Consider the following 19,059-nt stretch of genomic DNA (forward strand, 5'->3'; position numbering starts at 1 on the left):
AACGTCTCCAGCTGGTTTGACGCAGTTCGGAGAAGTCCGCTCACCGCCGGTGCGAGCTCCAGCTGTTGCCACCGCTGTCCGCCCCGCTGCTGCTCTTCCCTCCGCCGCTGCCTTCATTTCTGATGCAGCAGCGACCATGACAGGCATCGCAGCTGCTTCCTTCTTTTCCAACGCTTGCAGGTTCGGGGGCTGCGGACTTCACTTCGACTCACTGTCCGAGCTCATTGTACACATCGAGGATAACCACATCGGTAAGAACCGATAAGTAACGAGCGCCCCAGCCTGCAACGGCCCAGGTTTGCAGCTAGCATACGTGGCTAATTAGCCACCTAGCAAGTTACTTCCTGCGTCCTGACAACCATGTTGCTAGGTGTGGTGGCTGTTGATGTTTCTCCGGTAAATATTTGTATCTGTCCTGTGCCATTGTTTGTTTGTTTTTGTTTTGTTATCGCTGCAACTCCAACAGGGCGGCAGAGGAATACACACTGGAAGTTTCATATCGCGCGTGCAACATTATTCAATGCAGCGCCGGGCACGCACCCATAGCTGGTAACGTCGTGAGCCAACTTAACAGTTAGCAACTTGTTTCAGTGCGCCTGACAGCATAGTTAACTGTGCTGAAGTGAGGACACTGAGCCACTGTTTTACGTGTTATTCACCGAAATCATCACTTTAAGAAGCCTTAGGTTTCCTCCTGACCTCTTTAGTCTCAATTTAATTCGTTTTATAGAATCATAATCACAATTTTCTAAACAGTGTGTATATATGTACATGTTTGCAAATACATATGTCCCATGTAAGTTTGTCAGCTGACATAGGTTTAAAAAAAAAAAAACTACCAGTGTTTCTATTTTCTAACTTGACTAAAAGCAACTTGGTGTTATTTATTAATAATACCTTTTTTTTCTTAAAAGTTGTCCTGTAGTTTTACAATATATATAATTCCTGAGATCTGAAAATAGGATAGAAAGCTGTCTAGAAACTGAGAACTGTGTTGAAAAGTTAGAAAAGTTGTACTATTTTACAGTGTCCAGATTTCAAACCATGTACAGTTCCACATGGGTGTTTTTCTACAGTATGCCTACACTATTTCATAGTAGGGTAACAACACAGATGTTGCCCCCACCACCTTCTTGGCTTGCTGTAACTAAGGAGGAAGAGATACAGTCATCAACAAGCTTTTGGCATAATTATAGCTGGATATTTGACCACTTTTCTTGGCAGAATTGGGAGTTGGGAATTGTTTGGTTTCCTGGAACAGATCCAAGTTTCAAGTATGGTCCACAAATTTTCACAGGGCAGGGCTTTCCAGAAGCTTAAGTTTAGCCTGCTTTATCCATTCCAAAACCAGTTCTGGTGTGGGTAGGGGATCATTGCCCTATTGGAACACCCAGCTGTGTCCAAGTTTTAACTGTCTAGCTGTTGATTTGAGGTGAAGTTGAAGAATTTGGAGGTAGTCCTCCTTCTTCATTATTCCATCCATTTTGTGCATTGTACCAGTACCACTGGCAGCAAAACATCTCCAGAGCATGATGCTACCACCACTATGCTTGGCAGTTTGTACAGTGTTCTTAGGTTTGAAAGCCCCACCTTTACTCTCCCAGTGATACACTATACTGCCAGAAGTATTTGCTCGTCTGCCTTCACACACATATGAACTTGAGTGACATCCCATTCTTAATCCATAGGGTTTAATATGCTGTTGGCCTACCCTTTCCAGCTATAAGGGCATCAACTCTTCTGAGAAAGCGTTTCATAAGGTTTAGGAGTGTGTTTATGGAATTTTGACCATTCTTCTAGAAGCACATTTGTGAGGTCAGACACTGATGTTGGATGAGAAGGCTTGGCTCCCAGTCTCTGCTCTAATTTACCCCAAAGGTGTTCTGTCAGATTCCCAGGCAGAGATTTGGAGATAATTTGTTACTCCAGAGAACACGTCCACTGCTCTAGAGTCCAGTGGCAGTGTGCTTTACACCACGGCATCTGATGCTTTGCATTGTGCTTTGTGATGTAAGGTTTGAATGCAGCTGCTCGTCCATTCCATTCCATGAAGCTCTCTATGTACTGTTCTTAAGCTAATCCAAAGTCCACATGATGTTTGGAGATCTGTAACGATTGATTCTGCAGAAAGCTATCTCTTCACACTATGCACCTCAGCATCCACTCAGCCTGTTCAGAGAATCTGTGATTTTTCATAGCTGACTTGCTGTTGTTCCCAACCATATCAATTTTGTTACAGTACCACTAACAGTTGACTGTGGAATATTTAGTAGCAAGGAAATTTCATAACTGGACTTGACGCCCAGTGGCATCCTATCACGGTATCACGCTGGAATTCACTGAGCTCCATTCTTTCACAAATCTTTGTAGAAACAGTCTGCATGCCTAGGGGCTTGGTTTTACACACCTGTGGCCATGGAAGTGATTGAACACCTGAATTCAATGATTTGGATGGGTGAATGAATACTTTTGGCAATAGAGTGTACCTCTTGACATTGTGGCCAAATAGCTCAGTATTTGTCACGTCTGACCATCAAGCTTTTCTCCAGAAGGCATTTGGCTCCTCCATGTGGGCAGCTGGAAATTTCAGTTGAACTTGAGGGTGTTCATTTTGGAGCAAGGGCTTCTTTCTTGGTTGGCACCCCCTCAGGCCATGGCGATGTAAAACTCACTTCACTAGGGACAATGACACTGGCGTTTCCAGCTTGTTCCTGAACATCCTAACCAGCTTTCTCTCATCTGAGTGTGACAGTTTGGGTCTTCTTCCAGACCTTGGCAAAGTGATGACACATCACTTGTACTTATGTACAATTGTTTGAACTAATGATCTTGGAAGCTGCAGTTGTTTAGAAATAGCTCCAAAAGACCTTCCGACCTTGTGTTAATATAATTCTCCTTAGATCTTCCCTGAGTTCCTTAGCCTTTCCCATTGTCCTAAGTATGGGTCAATCCAATGAGTCCTGTCAAACAACTCCTTTTTATGTTGGCAAATAGAAATTACCAGTTGTATTCAGTTATCATGACCACCAGTTACCATGATCACTAATGCAAAGTTAAGAGGCCTTGGTCTTGTCAAGTTTTCAAGACATTGTAGAACCTTCAGCACCGCTTATTAAAAATATTTAAGTGAGTATTTGTATACATTTGAGCCTGCATGTATAATTTTAACCTACTTAGGGTTAAAGAAAATCCAAAATAAATTCAAAGTTGTGCAGTTTTAAAAAACCAAAATGACCATGATATTCATGCCCATGATGAGTCAGGGTCCTAGCCAGTGGTTGATCGCCTGGCGCTGCCCCTTGCTGAGGTGCTGTTGCGCTGGGCTGCGAATTTCAGCAGTTAGCTACCAGAACAGATTGCTATGGTAACAGTTAGCTAGTGCCGCAGCCATTAGCATTAGTATTCAGTCGGTACTGAGAGTCAAAAGAAGGACAAAGCATGGTAAGCCTACCCTGTGACAGTGTCCCGTGGTTTCTCATTTAGATCTAATCCTTGCTTGTCATGTTATTATATTAATATGTTATGAACACTGCATTTTTTGCTGTGCTAAAGCATTTATATCTTTTTAACAAAGGCTAGTCAAGAATGTGAATTCCAGTCCTCAGAGTTTGACCCTGTGATTTTCAAACTGTGGGGAACTACATCTGTTCCCCAATGTCATATTTCAGACTCTTGCTATTGAAGCTGACAAGGCTCAGCTGTCTCTGTTGTTCTTGTTTGTTGCCTGACTGGCTTTAATATCCTCCGCTCTCTGACTGTGTGCTGTGCATGTGTCCAAGGTGTTAGCCTTAGAAAAAAAGTCTTCCAAATGACTTATTGGGGAATAATGAAGCAATTAGTTGGCTCAAAGTGGAAAAAACTTTGCTGGCCTCCCCCTCCTTTGTCTGCTGGCCTGTGCTTGCTATGAGAAGTGAGAAATCTTGCGCGTTGTGCCAAGTGCCTGTGAAGCATAATTACAGAGCGAGTGCTTGATTTGGCATGTCTTCCTCCTCATCTGGTGGCCTGCTGCTTAAAGAACATTCTCCGTTATAATTAGGCGCCTGGAAAACAAGCACACATTCTTGTCCCCTGCTAGCCAGCCTGCTGGTTCAGTGTGTGAACAAAAGATGGCGCTACTTTGCTGTTGGTTGCCCCTTTTTTTAGATGGGTGTTGTAGGCCAGAAGTTAGTCAGCTTATTTTAACAACTCTGAATTTTAGTTCAATTCGGTTTTATTTATATAGCACCAAATCACAACAACAGTCACCTCAAAACGCTTTATATTATAAGGTAAAGACCATACAATGACCTTATTTTTCACATTATAACTCAATCAAAGAACTTAGCTAGGGTAATTATTCTTTTAGGTGAATATATTATAATCTCTCCATAATACTGAATGGCTATGAAACCTGATTGTTTTGAGGTTTTTTTGTCAGGTGTAATGTAAATATAGATTAAATTACCAACCCACATAAGATACTTGAGTTATTGTTCATCCCTCACTGTGAATGAAACTGTATTTTGAGTTTTAAATTGATAATATGAGAATCAGGTTGTCCACTTAGGCCTTTGTAAGCTAATCAGGCCCAGAAAACACCATCAGAACCTGGAAAGTTTGAACTATGAGCCTAATGTGTGCTGTTAAGCCTGAAAGAGCTCCTTAGTGAACCTGGTATTCTTGTGTGGTGTAAAAACTGCATACACCTATTCACTGAAATGTTTACTTTGTCACTGAGCAACCAGGCCACTGTAGACCAGAAGCAAATAGCAATCATGTTATTTAGACCTGTTGGTGTGTGTGTGTGTGTGTGTGTGTGTGTGTGTGTGTGTGTGTGTGTGTGTGTGTGTGTGTGTGTGTGTGTGCGCACGCATGGACGCACGCGCGCGCTGCTGGGTACTGGCATAGTGATGGCCTGAAGTGTCCAGGAACGATAACAATGAGTCTGGTTGTTGCCAGTCCTCACTGGAGGCTCGTTTAGTAGATTTTGCTCTGCTCCCCCATAATCTGCGCGGAAGTAATAAATTTGGGAAACAGCAACTAGTTCCCTGATCTGTGCACCTGGTGAGCCTAATTACATTTCCCCAACCCTGACACTGCTGCTCCTGTTCCTTTGCAGTGACTGCAACATCAGGGGCTCATATACTTCATAAAAAGGTTTCGTACATGAGATAATGTACAGCCTATGTTGGTGTTACACAACATGTGTGTTCAATGTGATATTTTTGCTGAAGTCTTGTTATTTTAGTAATTTCGTCTGTGACACCTAAATTTCACCTAAAGTCTTATCCTGGTTATTTGTCACACACTGCTTTGCTAATAAAGGTGGTATCCTACCAAAAGTGCCATGGCTTGGACTAAAATAATTATTGTCACAAGACTTCTTCAGCCTTCGAAAAAGGTAGGTTTATAAATGGAACAGCTACAAAGTTAAATTTAGAGTTAGCTTTAAAGATAGTCATTCCTGGCACACTGCACTGGAATGATTTCTTTATTATCAGAGTAACAGAAAATTAATCTGAACTAATTTTTCAAAAATTTCGAACATTCAGTAGTTTCACCACTACTGATTTGTTGCATTTCTGCATTTTACCCAGCTGTGAACTGGTAATTTGATACACTAGGGAAATAATCAATTCATCAAGAATATATTCTCTAGAGAGATCAAAATTAATAAGTGGCCATGAGAAGTAATTATTATATATTTTTTTGTGTGTTTGTGCAAACACATCTTTGCAAATGTGCATAAGTTGCTGTCTCAATAAAACACATTTAAAATGGATTGTTTTAACCTCACCATGTTTTTTCAGTAACCCACAAAGGCAGCTTATACATATGGAGCTTGACTCTGTTTCATTTCCTCCTTCGAGGTCACATTGTAATGAATTACCTGTGCCACCACTCCTGGTAATGTTCCCTGCCGCTCAGAGCCACCATAAACATGTCACCATAATGCTCACCACTCTGCTCTACCCCACAGTGCATTTGGCCATGAGGGTGGAGAGCCAGACACTGGTGGAAATGAGAGGGAGGGGTGTGTGTGTCTGTGTGTGTGTGTCTGTGTGTCTGTGTGTGTGTGTGTGTGTCTGTGTGTCTGTGTGTGTGTGTGTGTGTGTGTGTGTGTGTGTGTGTGTGTGTGTGTGTGTGTGTGTGTGTGTGTGTACTTGTCATGGAGGGTGTTAGGAGAGAGTAGCAGGCGTCACTTCCCCTGTTGCCTCAGGAAAGTTTGTCTGTGATCGTTTGTAGGTTTCCTTTCACAGACCGTCATAGGGCTGTTCTGCTGATATAAACCACTGGCTCAAATGATATGTGACACTGCTACACAAGTGTCACATATCATTTGAGCCAGTGGTTTATATCAAAAGGCAAGTTGATGTGCATCATCATGTCAAGGCTACACCACTTAACTGAAATACTTTAAGGTCTAAGAAACACTTTTAAAAACCTAAGGTAAAGTCATAGATGAAAGCGCAATGCCTTTTCAGACTTTGCGTAGCTCCAATAAATGTTTTTATTTATATATATATATATATATATATATATATATATATATATATATATATATATATATATATATATATTTCTGATTAGAAGAAAATTACCAGCTTTCTTTCATTTTTTCCAAATTTTTTTCCTTCATGTTCCTCAATGAAAACTTATGTTAGAGCTGCATGCTGATTAACCAAAAAAAAAAAGGAATTTTCTGAAAATCAAAACTGTGTGTGGGGATGTTTTGGGTTTTCAGAGCCAAAAATAGTTTAAACTAATATGTGTCTTTAAATAATTTGAGAAAATGTCAGTGGAAATCAGAAATCAAAATTAAATTGTATGTCAAATGGTTTAAATTTGATTCATTCTTAGTTTCTACCTGTCCTGCTTCTCTTTATTCCCCACTTCACCAAATAAATAAACATTGCTAGAGCTTATAGGAAGTGCTTCTTTGCCTTTAGAATTAATACTCTTTTTTTTCTTCCCCTAGAAGGCTTCTAATAGATGGCCACCAAGGTGGACCACCTGTGTAGTTTGATTAGAGGGGTTCTCATCTCTATTTGAGGCACCTTCATCCTGGTGCTTGACTGCTGGTGGCCCCAAAAGAATAGCGGAGGCTGTGGGGAGCTGGCCCCTGCAGGCCTCCTCTCTGGTCCCACCTGAGGTGTGTGTGATTTACAGCGTGCAGGAACAGACTGATCCACTGCTGTTTGAGCAGGCTGCCATTCCGCTGCTTGAGACTCATTAGAGATCTTAGGAGGGATTTCTCATGCACTCTCTCACACACACATGCCATTACCCAGAGCTCAGAATAGTCTCTGCAGTAGTCTATGCACAGCCCTTTGCTTTTGGCCTGGGAATGGTGTCATAATGAATCTGTCTTTGCTACTCTGTGTTTCCATGACTTTGGCTGGAGAGTAAAGAGAGGTGTGCTGTTCTTCTCACTGGGGATAAATCCACCGTTAATGAAACACTTGCTTACGACTGAGGCCTTGAAAGAAACCTCCTGCCTTAGGTGCTGAGATTTGATCTGTTCTATCTATCATAACACGTAGCCATAATTTACAAGAGATTTGGCCTTACCAGCTAATAATACTCTGTGTCTTCTGAAACATTCCGATTTAAAGTAAGACTAATGTTGCCTTGTTGGCTATGTTTTAGAACTCTTAAATGTGTACCTTTCCACAGATACTTAAATGTGCTTTGGGTTTCACTGATTAAAATCCAGAGGGTCATCTGAGCTGTCCGTTTTCTTGATGGATAATTATGTGTGCACAGGTGCCTGTAATTTAAATTAATCTCTCTCATTTAGATTTTTTTGTACATTCAACTTGACCTAGATTTCTCTTGTATATTAAACGATAGACTCTAGAGTCAAAAATAAGGAAAGATTTGATGTTTTAGATGGAACTTCTAATCATTGTGTGTGAACATAAGTTTAAATATGACTAAACATGTGGTGCCAGCATCCACTGCTTAAAAGTGGTGATGTTTGGGTTTCAACTCCAGGATTTGCTCCTACTTAAATTACATGTGCATTTACAGTAAAGTATAAATAGTTATCTAAAAGGAAAAGAGAGCCCCCTAAACTTAATGAATTCTTCTTTGGCCTTCTAGGTCTTTCTGTCCAGCAGAATTTTAATAGAACCCAGGGAAACAATTAAACAAAGAAAGATGCAAACAGGAGTAAAATCCCAAGGCAGTGGAAGCAATAAATGAGCATGACTCAAGATTTTATTACAGCGTGAAAAAGGTGTTGCTTATTCCTTTAACCAAGAACTTTAATTACATATTTTCCATGTGTTTCTTATCAATGCTGTAGTTTTTTTTTTTTTAATTGTATCAAATGGAAATTGGTTGTTATTAGTTGTAGTAGTGTGATAAGCATTCATTTTTTGTTACTCAATACACATAGCTTGTTAAAGCAGCACTTTAGTCATTGTGCCTTACAAAAGCATAATTTAAAATTCAGTGTTGGAAATAGCCTTAGGTGTAAGTGTTTAAATGTAAGTGTATAAATGTATAAATGTTTTTAAGTGTAAGTGTAAAAATAAGCACATAGGTGAAACGAGTAATAGTTTTAACCACATGGGGGTAGCAGTCTTTCACAGAGGAAGGCACAGCGGTTTAGCTGGTAAGTGGTAGAAACTGTTGTTTTATGGGGCATCTCTCTTTGCCCACATGGACAGCAGTGGGAAGAGTGTTTGAAGTCAGGCCTGCTTCACCTCAGGGTGTGGAGATTGGCTATTGTTGTACATTTAGCACCACTGAGCAAGATGAATGTCTGGAGCACAGCATGGGAAAGCGAAGTATGTGTCAAGTGTGGTCATGTGTAAGCAATGTGGTGTCTGCAGAGCAGCTTTTTAAAAAAAAAAATGCAGTGGAAATTTAAAACAGAAGGCTCCTGAGGAGTCACTGTTTTGTTCTGTATTTTATATAAAACGATGTTGCAGAACAGGACAAGATAGACTGGAGCCTGCGTTTTACCAGAATGCGAATATTCTTCCAGAGTTGGTTTAGAAACCAGCATCAGTTTGTGGATCTGCTTCAACATCACTTTTCTTGATAAACATAAGCATTGCACAATACCTTGGTTTTGAATGCTTTTTATTTGTCTATTTAGCTGAGCCCACATCCTTTTCTTGACAGCACATCACATTCTTCAACACAAATTCATACTTGGAACTCTGGCTCTTCAAATCGCACTGCTCAAGGGCATAATGCCTAACTTTTTTTTTAAGGCAGCAAAGACCAATAGTTTATTCATATATCAGTTAGTATGACAGAATAGATTACAAATAACTTAATTAGCAAGTTATAACACTAAGGTAGTCTTGTGTAAAAGTTCTGAAAATGATATTTGTCTGAATCTAAAGCCCTCCAGTGTTTACTTACTTGGTTTTTACATTTCTTTGGCAAAACCCTGCCTGATTATATTTCCACAGTGTCAACATGTGTCATAAAAGTGGCTTCTAAAAACACCCTGTTTAAAAATCAGTAAAGTCAGCGTAAGTTACCACATAGCCGCACCTTTCCTCTGTGCCTGTCTGTCTGGGTCGAAAAAACACTTTGCTGCAAACATGGAACACAACAGTGCTTCCAGCCTGGACAGTTTACAGGTGGCAAGCTGTTGTTGGACCTTTTGCAGAGGGGCTTGTTCTGGGTGGATAATGTAAACTTTTGTGTGGGTCTTCTGTCTTGTGACATAAGAGATTGCATTGTGGGGAAAACCGGCTATCTTAATTTGGGTGAAAAACACCAGTCTGTCTTAGCGTGCGCTGAAACAAATTCAGTTTTATTTTAAAATACATAACTTCTACTACTTTTAAGCCTAGCAGCCACACTGCTGTGGCATTTAAGTGTCCCAAAAAAGTGACAATTGGACAGTTAGAAGTACCAACCTTTGGAAACAATGATGCAGATTGCTTCAGCTTATCAGTCACAAAAGACTAATCTGTAGCATGAAGGCTAGGCTCACATATCATTTGTGATTCATCCTTCTTGTATTTCCCAATGTCACCGCTTCATCTGCCAAGAGGTAACGCTCATGTAATGCTCTAAAATATTGCTGTATTCACTTTGGAATACCTCTCAAATGATATTTTTGTCACCATGACAGTTCAGGAAAATTATGTAAAAAAAAAAAAAAAAAAAAAAAATGCCTGAAAAAGATTACGTTTAAAACAGCTAATGGCATTTAGTTTTTAACTGCATAGCATAAAAGCTTATACTGTTTTATATTGGTTTATGTATTGGGCATGGGTACAAATATTTGATTGTAGTTGTAGTTCTGGTGGTTTTAGTTATACTGGTATGTTATCTGGATTTATTTAATTTCATATATTAGTCATTTTTATTTTTATTTTCATTTCATTTCATTCTTTTTTTTTTTTTTATTATTATATGAAACTGGAGCATTGAGTGTTGGGACACTGAAATGTTAATAAGAACCAAAATGCATCGATAAATGGATAACTGCAACAAAAAAATAACAGTCCTGCTCTCCATGTGGTCCTATTTGACGACATTTTCTGTAAAATTACAGAATTGCACCTGGTGATATATCTTCTCTGGTATATAATGTGCCTAATTTTCTCCCTTTATGTCTGACATGTCCTCTCAGATACAGACCCTTGTCTCCTGGAGAAGCAAGAGCAGCAGCAGCCATCATATGTTGCTCTCAGCTATATCAACAGGTAAAGAAACAACTTTCCTTATAAAATAACCCCTGTGAATGTTTCCTCAGTAATGTAGTAACTCAATTGTCAGTAAAGTGACTTTAATTTATTAGAATCTGACAAAAAAAAGTGTTTTGCCTGCAAAGATTTAACTGTAAAAGTGTGTGTTTCTCTGAGGTTCTACAGGCAATCTTAAATGTCATCTGGTGGATTGCTTAAATGAATTGCTATAGTATTTGGCAGCTGGGTGTTTTATTGCACTGGGTTCATCCCAGTTGTCTTTGATATGCTGCGTATGCAGTGGTTTTAAAAGCTTTATGTAACAAACCATTGTACAAGAAGGTCTGCCTCTGTCTCCCTGCTTGCGCAAACACATCTTGATGTGGCTGTCACTTAATTTGTTAATTCCACATTTGCTTTAACAGTGTCTATATTAACATTTTGGTTTTATAGTGCACATTTGCTGAAGACTTTACTGTCAATCATAAAGTCCAAACGGTTTTTAAGGGAAGTGTAGCCAGTGTTGTTTTTTTTTTTCTTCTTCATCTAAGCAGTAGCAAACCTACAGTACCATAACTGCCTAAATATCAGGACAAGTTGCTCATTGTACTCTGAATGAGACTATCCTCTTTTCATAAAAAAAAAGCTTGTGATCCCTTACAAGTTTTATACCCCACAATACCAGGTTCATGACAGATGCTGCAAGGCGAGAACACGAGGCCCTGAAGAAGAAGGTGCAGCCCAAGTTGTCTCTGTCTCTTACAGGCAATCTGTCACGCAGCAATGTTTCCACACCACCCCGCCACACCAGTGGAAACCTCACCCCTCCAGTCACCCCACCCATCACCCCTTCTTCTTCCTTCCGCAGCAGCACACCTACAGGTAACCATCATCAACACACTAGTTCTAGTATTTAGCCACAGTGGCCGTGCGGTACGTGTTAAGTTATTTTATCTTGTTTTATAGTCTTATTTCAAAAATTTACGCTTTTGATTTTAGATTCAGCAAACTCCAAGGCTTTGTGTTTACTCTACTACTTGATGTAATTTTCTGTGCTTATATATACTAAAGTAACACTCCCAATAAAGGCTGTTTGAATGTTTTCCTTCCTTAATTGTTTCTATTTGATGGGGCTCTAGAGTCCATCTACAATTTTGAGCACAATGTAATTGTTGTTAACATAAGTGATGATAGAGTAGAAATCCCCAAGAATGTAGTTTTTCATTAAAATACAGGAAAATGAGGGGAAATACAAAACACACATGTAAGAAATTATAGTTATGTAGTGTTAGCTAGGCAAGCAGCGGAGTGGTGTAGCAGTAAGTGGACTGATTTTTGTCCACGTGAGAGCAAATATCCACTCACCCTTCACCCCTCCAGTCACCCCACAGAAGAAATGATTAATCTCTGCCAGCTTATTTGATTGTATTTTATTACTTTATTCACTTTCCAAAGGAAAGTGGAAAGTGTTTTCTGAGATTGAAGTTTTTTGTTAGTTTTTTAAGCAATGAACGTCAGTTCTGAATTAAATTATTCACATGCAATGCTACCAAGAACAAAGTTTGCATCGTCTGTGGGCTTTGTCTTTTTCCTACGTCTTGCTGTAAGAATTATTCCACTGAAACAAGTGCTTCAGGATTAGGAAGCGCCATGATCAGAGAGTTTTGCTGACTTTGATCACTTCCCTGGGAGAAACGTTCCCTGTCTCTCGCTCAGTTGCTGCTGGTAATTCCAGTCTCCAGTGTGGCCTCTACAGCAGTCTCCCTCATTGAGCTTAATTACAAGCAAGCACCCACTTTGAGTCTGTTTAGTTTGTATTTGCCTGTTCAGGCACTATAGCTGCAGCTTTTTATTGCCTCAGCTGTCACTATATAAAATGCGTCTGGTGTTGACATGAAAAGTGACCGCATGGTGTCTCTCTTCATCTTCTCATTCTATGGCCTCATAAATGCATAATCTGTTCTGTATATTAGTTATTGTGATTGAATTGTTTTTGAAAATTAATAATGCTGTTAAATATATTTCAGTATCATTAAAAAATGAAAACAATAGGAGATAATATATTATGATAGATCATTCATGATGTCTTTTAGAACCCTGGATAATGAGAAAGTCTGCTGGCAAATGCTGGTTGTTACTTGACATCCATATAATGAAGCTCACTTCAGACTGCAGAAAATCAGGGACAGCCCAGCTTAGTCCAACTAATCAGATTCCTTTATTTGGCTTCATAAATAACAGCAATCTTCTTTTCTTTTTGTGATGGTTTCCCATGTCTTCTTTTTGTGAAGTATATACTTTTCTGGAATGACATCTTTAATGAATTAATAAAACAATGGTAGCTTGTTGACCTAATACCCCGATGAAATGCCTAAATTCTTTCCCACAATTTGCATATTTCAGTCTTTCCAAAAACTCTGCCCCAGCAACAAATGAAGTCAAGATTGTGGGAACACTGCCACAGAACACATGCTGTGAAGGTCCATATTTGTCAACCTTAAGGCTCAAAGGCCAGGGTTTCATCATCATAGAAAGTGTGCATAAATGTGAAACCAGTTTGAGTGATTACATGCCTGGTGAAGATGCCCTGAGTCATTTACTATTTGCTTTTAAATCTTTTTACCCTTTAACAGGCAGTGAGTGTGATGAAGAGGACGTAGAGTTTGAGGAGTCTGACAGTGATGAGTCGTGGACCACAGAGAGTGCCATCAGCTCTGAGTCCATCCTCAGTTCCATGTGCATGAACGGAGGAGATGAAAAGCCTTTTGCATGCCCTGTTCCAGGCTGTAAAAAGAGATATAAGGTATGTTTAATTCATGGTCTCTTACACGTTATTAGAATGCCTGTTGTAAACATAATAAAACAGTGTGAAATATCTTTATTGTGACCAGAGGGACCAAATGAAAACAAGCCATATTTGCATTGCACAAAGTGTGAGATATGCAATTTTATTTACTCACGAAATAAATACAAATGCTACCCTGCTGTTGACAAAAGAAAATTGGTTCTTAGTTGAGCATTACAACAACAGAAATGCATACATCTAGTCCACTTCAGAGACATGGAGTTTTATAGGATTTTCCATCCACATCTGGTGTGTGTGGTTGGAATAAATTATGTGCAGCCTGAGAAAATTGCATCGCTGACGTGAATGACAGGGTTATAGTCGATGACTTAGTCTGAGGTAGCAGGCATCTGTTTAGGGGTAAAACAAGATAGGTTTGTAACAAGAAAACATTTTGTGTCTCGTCCTACATTCAGATGTTGACTGGCAACCTCTTTTTGTCCAAATATTGTAGATAAATCAAAGTCTGTGAATGCCTTTAATGTTACATTATAACTATATTTTAGGCAATTTTATTCTTGGCCCTTTTCTGTTTAGCATGACCATGCCCCTGTGCATGATGGAAGGCTGACTAACAGCACTAGTATTAATAGTAATTCAGTGTTTCAGGTGAGCTTGTGTGCAGGTATTCAAAGTAAGTCTATGAGGATGACCATAGGCATATGAGTGAATCTGTAGGTTCTTATAGTCTTCAGAATCAGTGCTTCAGAAAGGCAGGAAGGGAGTGTGATGGAGGCCACAGCTCTGGGAAACAATCTCTTCCTCTGTCTAAAGAAATCTTACACCTTTGGATAAAAGGAAATGAAGGTTTAGAACAAGGCCAGCTAATTCCTGCAGCCATGTTCTAAAATCTTTTGGAAAACATCTTTGAATAGAGCAAAATAGTGATGCTCATACTTTTGGACTGGCTCATCAGACACATGGATGCAATTTAATGTGTTAATATTCTTTTCTCCATGCAGTGCACACCAGAATTTGAAAATCGATAGCCCTCCTCCTGCAGCTCTTCCCTCACTGTTCTGAGCCTCTCCCACCAAATGATCAATCAGGCCCCATCTTATCTTAAAAGACCTCATAGTACCATATCACCCCAAAAGAGCATTTACTCCTAATTGTGGTTCCTAGGGTATTTAAAAGTAAAAAGCCTTCAGCTTTCAGGCTCCTCTTCTGTGAAACCAGCTCCAATTTTGGATTTGGGAGACAGACACCCTCTCTACTTTTAAGATTAGACTTAAAAATGTCCTTTTTGATAAAGCTTATAGTTAGGGCTGGATCAGGTGACCCTGAACCATCCCTTAGTTACACTGCAGTAGGCCTAGGCTGCTGGGGGCTTCCCATGATGCACTGAGTGTTTTTTCTTCACTCACCTCTTTTCACTCTCTGTGTTTATACACCACTCTGCATCTAATCATTAGTTATTATAAATCTGGCTTATTTCACTAATAAGGACAAGACTATAATAATCATTTTAATGCAAGGGAAATACATCATACTAGTTCGCTATATCTCAAACACAAGGATTCTTCAAAGTAATCACATTATTGTAGTTGTGTCAAATAATTTAACTTTGTACTAGTAAAATTGTTAGTCTACATACTTTTACATTTGTGTAGATGGGGGCATTGTAGGCTGTGCTTTCAAGGCAAAGATAATTTTTCTATTTTTGCAGAAGACTTCACAACTATTCTATTGGAAGCTAGATTTTAATTCTATTGACTGACACATTTTACTCAAATTACACTGATGATCTAATGATACAACAGTTTCTAAGCTAACTTGTGTTAATTTGGACAACAACTATTAATCAGTGTTAAGGTATTACAGATTACATATTAGATCATAAAAAAATAATGCAATGGGATCATGTGAAGAACATATTTATATATGTATTTAAAAGCAGTGAATTGTATGATATATTTGATTGTATATATATATAAAATGCATATATGCATAAAACATACAAACTGACAGTTAATTTCTGTCAGTTTGTAGGCCAATATTGTTTTAACACATATAAACTTACATTTTTAAAAACACAAATATTGTAAATGTAACTTTAGTGGAATATGTCAATAATTTACCAGTGAATTATGTCAACACAGACAAACAAGGTACCTGCAGTTGTAACTGTTAGTTATTCCCAATATGGCATCCATGTTACAATATTGAATTCTAGCTAGCAAGACTTATATTAAGACCTATATTAGCATTGGATGTTCATATAAATTTTTAACAGAACTCATGTAAACTTACATTCAGTAATCTAACTTCAGGCAGCAGAAGAAAAATATTGTACATCCAAAAAAGTAACTTCTTTATGTCAGAGTCAGTTTTGTTTTAAAGAATTTCTGCAGATGTGAAAATTGATGTGGGATTGAATGTGTTGCAACTGCCACCTGTTACAGTTGCCTCTGGTCTCCCTTAACTTATACTACTTGTCTGTTTTAGTCTGAGAAAACCTCTGAAGTCTCCAGTCACAGACTGAAATTTTTAGTTTGAAAACCCAGAGAAGGTGCAGGAGTTGCGTTCACTCTCAACTACTTGGATTGCAAATAGTCTTTAAGGTTATTTTGTCCATAGATGCTAAAAACACATCCTACATAATGCTAACATTGGTGGTTTTGATTAAAGTGGTGGCTCTTTTGTTTCCTTGTTTGATTACAGAATGTAAACGGAATTAAGTATCATGCCAAGAATGGCCACCGAACTCAGATACGGGTGCGCAAACCCTTTAAGTGCCGGTGTGGGAAGAGTTACAAAACATCTCAGGGTCTTCGCCACCACACAATCAACTTCCACCCCCCCATCTCTACTGACATGATCCGCAAGCTGCAGCAGTAGAGCCCGAGTGAGTTACCAACGCTTGCCTTCAGGCTATGTCAACAACCATCTAAAGACCACCATCACCAGCAGGGGCTGTTTCCCTTTCCCCACCCCTTTTCTTCCTTACTCATTGTATTTTGCTACACTACACACCATTGCACGATTTAAATACGTTACTATTCAACCATATTTTTTTATGCAGAATGTTGAATCTATATTCAGTTCACATTTTTGCGTTTTGCACATTTAAAGTATAATTTATTTATTTATCTATGATTTTATGAGATATGGTGCTCAGTAGAGATGAGGGCATGTGGTAGCCCAGGTCGCAAGTAGCCTGGCGTGTACTGTAGAGTGATCTGCTTTAAAGGGAAGAAGAGAAAAGATTTGGATGCTTTGCTGACAAAGAAAGCAGCCATAAAATGCAGCTGTCATGTCAAACGGTTTCTCTTCTGCGGCTAAAATGTGACAGAGGCAAATGAAAAATGGATGTGTTAACTTATAGCATGAGAATCCAACATAAAACCTTGGTATTTGGCGTTCTCTAATATTTTTAGTGTTATTGATCATTTGTTGGACTTATTGTAGTTTCTTTCATATCACGAAAATTCCAAACTCTTTTTGATTGATTTTACTGCAAACACGTCTGAGCACCAAAGGAATGATCTCAGGTGATTTTTTTTTTTTGCTAACATGTCAGCACCATAATCCTGTTCTGAGTTCTGAGTGTTCTGATAGTATTTAAGCTGTTCAGTGGAATTGAACTCTGTATCCTGACAGCTTCCCTAAATACATAAGCAGTTTTCCAAGCTTATGTACAGTAAGGGATAGAAGCACTTTTGTAAAAGTTGCCAAACAAATTAGCATTTTGTTTCTAGTGTATATACAGCAAGTGTACAGTTGCACATTCTACATTGCTCCACAGAAAGATGTACATCAATCATTTAGTCTTTTCAGTATTGTGAGATTTCTGTAATAACAGCTGTTGCCTTGAAATGTAAACCATTCCAAAAAGTCTTTGTATAATTTTGATGGTTCATACAGATTCAGCTGAACACGGCAGTCAGCCCAGACTGTTTACTATTCACTGACTCTCTGAGGCCTGTTCTATGACGCAAGGTCACCATACCCAGAATATATTTTCCTTATTTGGGTTCACTTACTTGAACATCTGCAATGACACAAAGGTGGTTATCAACTTGGTAAGTGAACCCGGCTGTTACCAATTCCTCTGTGGGTTCAGTCACACGAAGGGGATGGTGTTGGTAGCATCTGACCAATCAGAATCACGGACAGGTCTACAGGCAGCAGAGTGACATTACAAAGGTTTTCTAAATTTTTCTAAAATTAAACACATAATGCATACTAAAAGCATGGATGCTGCAGATAAATAAACTGTGAGTGTGTGTAATAATTAACAAAAAAAGAGCTTTTTGCTCTAGTGTATAAAAATGCTGTATGAATGTTTGTATTGGCTCCAGCTCCCCTGTGATCCTGGATTGGATAAACGGGAGAAAATGGATGAATGTGTGTGAGCTTTAAGTACTTTGGTCAGCATTACTAAAAAAAAAAAAAGCACTTATTTGAAGTCATGAAAGAAAGCCAATGCTGACTGTAAATTAACAAACTTGTCAGTATTACAGCTTTATAATTAACACAGGAGAATATAACGGTTTACAACTAATTAATGTTTAGGTGTGTTAGACAGGTTAGAATTAAAATATAGGCTTAGTCTATATGCAAATTTGATCTAAGTACAAATAGGTGTCCCCTTTTAGGATTGTATATTATTGTTTAGATGAAAATGTTTCTATAAAGTTGTTTTTAAATTGTTTGCAGTCAACAAAAACAACAAAAAAAAGTTGCTTCTATGCATTTGCATTTCTTATTGATGCCATCAGGGAAAAATAGACTTTAGACCCTCTTATGATCCCCACACCAAGGTCAGAGGGGTCTTCCAAGAGCGGGGACACAGTTTTATGCTGAACTGACTGGTCAGATTTCGTACCTTTTGAACTGTTATTTCAAATACAACCAGCAGAGCAGGTTAGGTGTGCAGCATTAAGCTAACATGGCAGTGTACGTTACTAATAAGTTTTCTGGATGAGCCCAAATCTTGCTTCACAGTACAGGCCTCAGGTCTTAAAAAAAAACCTGTTGACTGTCATGAATAATAGTAAAAACAATGAACAACAGTAGTATCAGTATATTCAGGAAATTTCATTTCTCATAGTCCTGTCCTTTGGCTGTGAGAGAAACACGTGCAGCTCTTACTTTGTGCCATAAAAATGTTAACCATTTGTAATTAAAGTAATTGAAAAATGAGTATTAAATTATCAAAACTGAGCCATTATGTCATTTTCACAGCTTGGATGTTAGTGTTAAGGAACTAAAGTCCAAATAAGAATAATGGCAAGACTGAACTGCCAGTATGGAGAAAAGTGTTTGATATAGTGTACAGTGAATGTATTGTCCAGTGTCAAGTGCATTAAATTATATTTTCATATCTTTCCAAAGTTTAAAAAGTGTATAGAACTATGTATGAAAAGGCAAAACCAGATGATGTACTGTATTTCTTCAAAAAAGCTGCTTCATGTAAACATTTGTTACTTTACAATAAAAGTTTCTCTGCTCTTCTGACATTTGCATTATTAACTCTTTGAACACAATTCAGTTTTAAACAGATTTTATTAATTCATTTTAGATACATGGAACTCACTCAACTAAAGAAACATTTCTATGAAT

General features: G+C 38.6%; 1 protein-coding gene across 1 annotated transcript; it reads left to right on the top strand.

The window, feature by feature from the left end:
• Positions 1–3: 3 nt before the first annotated feature.
• Positions 4–18,939, top strand: jazf1b (JAZF zinc finger 1b). The gene is made up of 5 exons (XM_030750873.1): positions 4–251; positions 10,592–10,664; positions 11,332–11,528; positions 13,280–13,449; positions 16,156–18,939. The coding sequence occupies exons 1-5, from the start codon at positions 137–139 to the stop codon at positions 16,330–16,332; spliced, it is 732 nt and encodes a 243-aa protein (XP_030606733.1). The 5' UTR covers positions 4–136; the 3' UTR covers positions 16,333–18,939.
• The last annotated feature ends 120 nt before the right edge of the window (positions 18,940–19,059 follow it).

The sequence above is a fragment of the Archocentrus centrarchus genome, chromosome 16 (genome assembly GCF_007364275.1).
Source record: "Archocentrus centrarchus isolate MPI-CPG fArcCen1 chromosome 16, fArcCen1, whole genome shotgun sequence".
Lineage (NCBI taxonomy): Eukaryota > Metazoa > Chordata > Actinopteri > Cichliformes > Cichlidae > Archocentrus > Archocentrus centrarchus.

What these genes read in the sequence shown, in the direction of transcription:
- jazf1b (XM_030750873.1), top strand. Translation starts at nt 137, where the DNA reads ATGACAGGCATCGCAGCTGCTTCCTTCTTTTCCAACGCTTGCAGGTTC. An exon ending in CATCGAGGATAACCACATCG is followed by an intron (nt 252 to 10,591) that starts GTAAGAACCGAT and finishes ATGTCCTCTCAG; the next exon opens with ATACAGACCCTTGTCTCCTG. An exon ending in GCTCTCAGCTATATCAACAG is followed by an intron (nt 10,665 to 11,331) that starts GTAAAGAAACAA and finishes CCACAATACCAG; the next exon opens with GTTCATGACAGATGCTGCAA.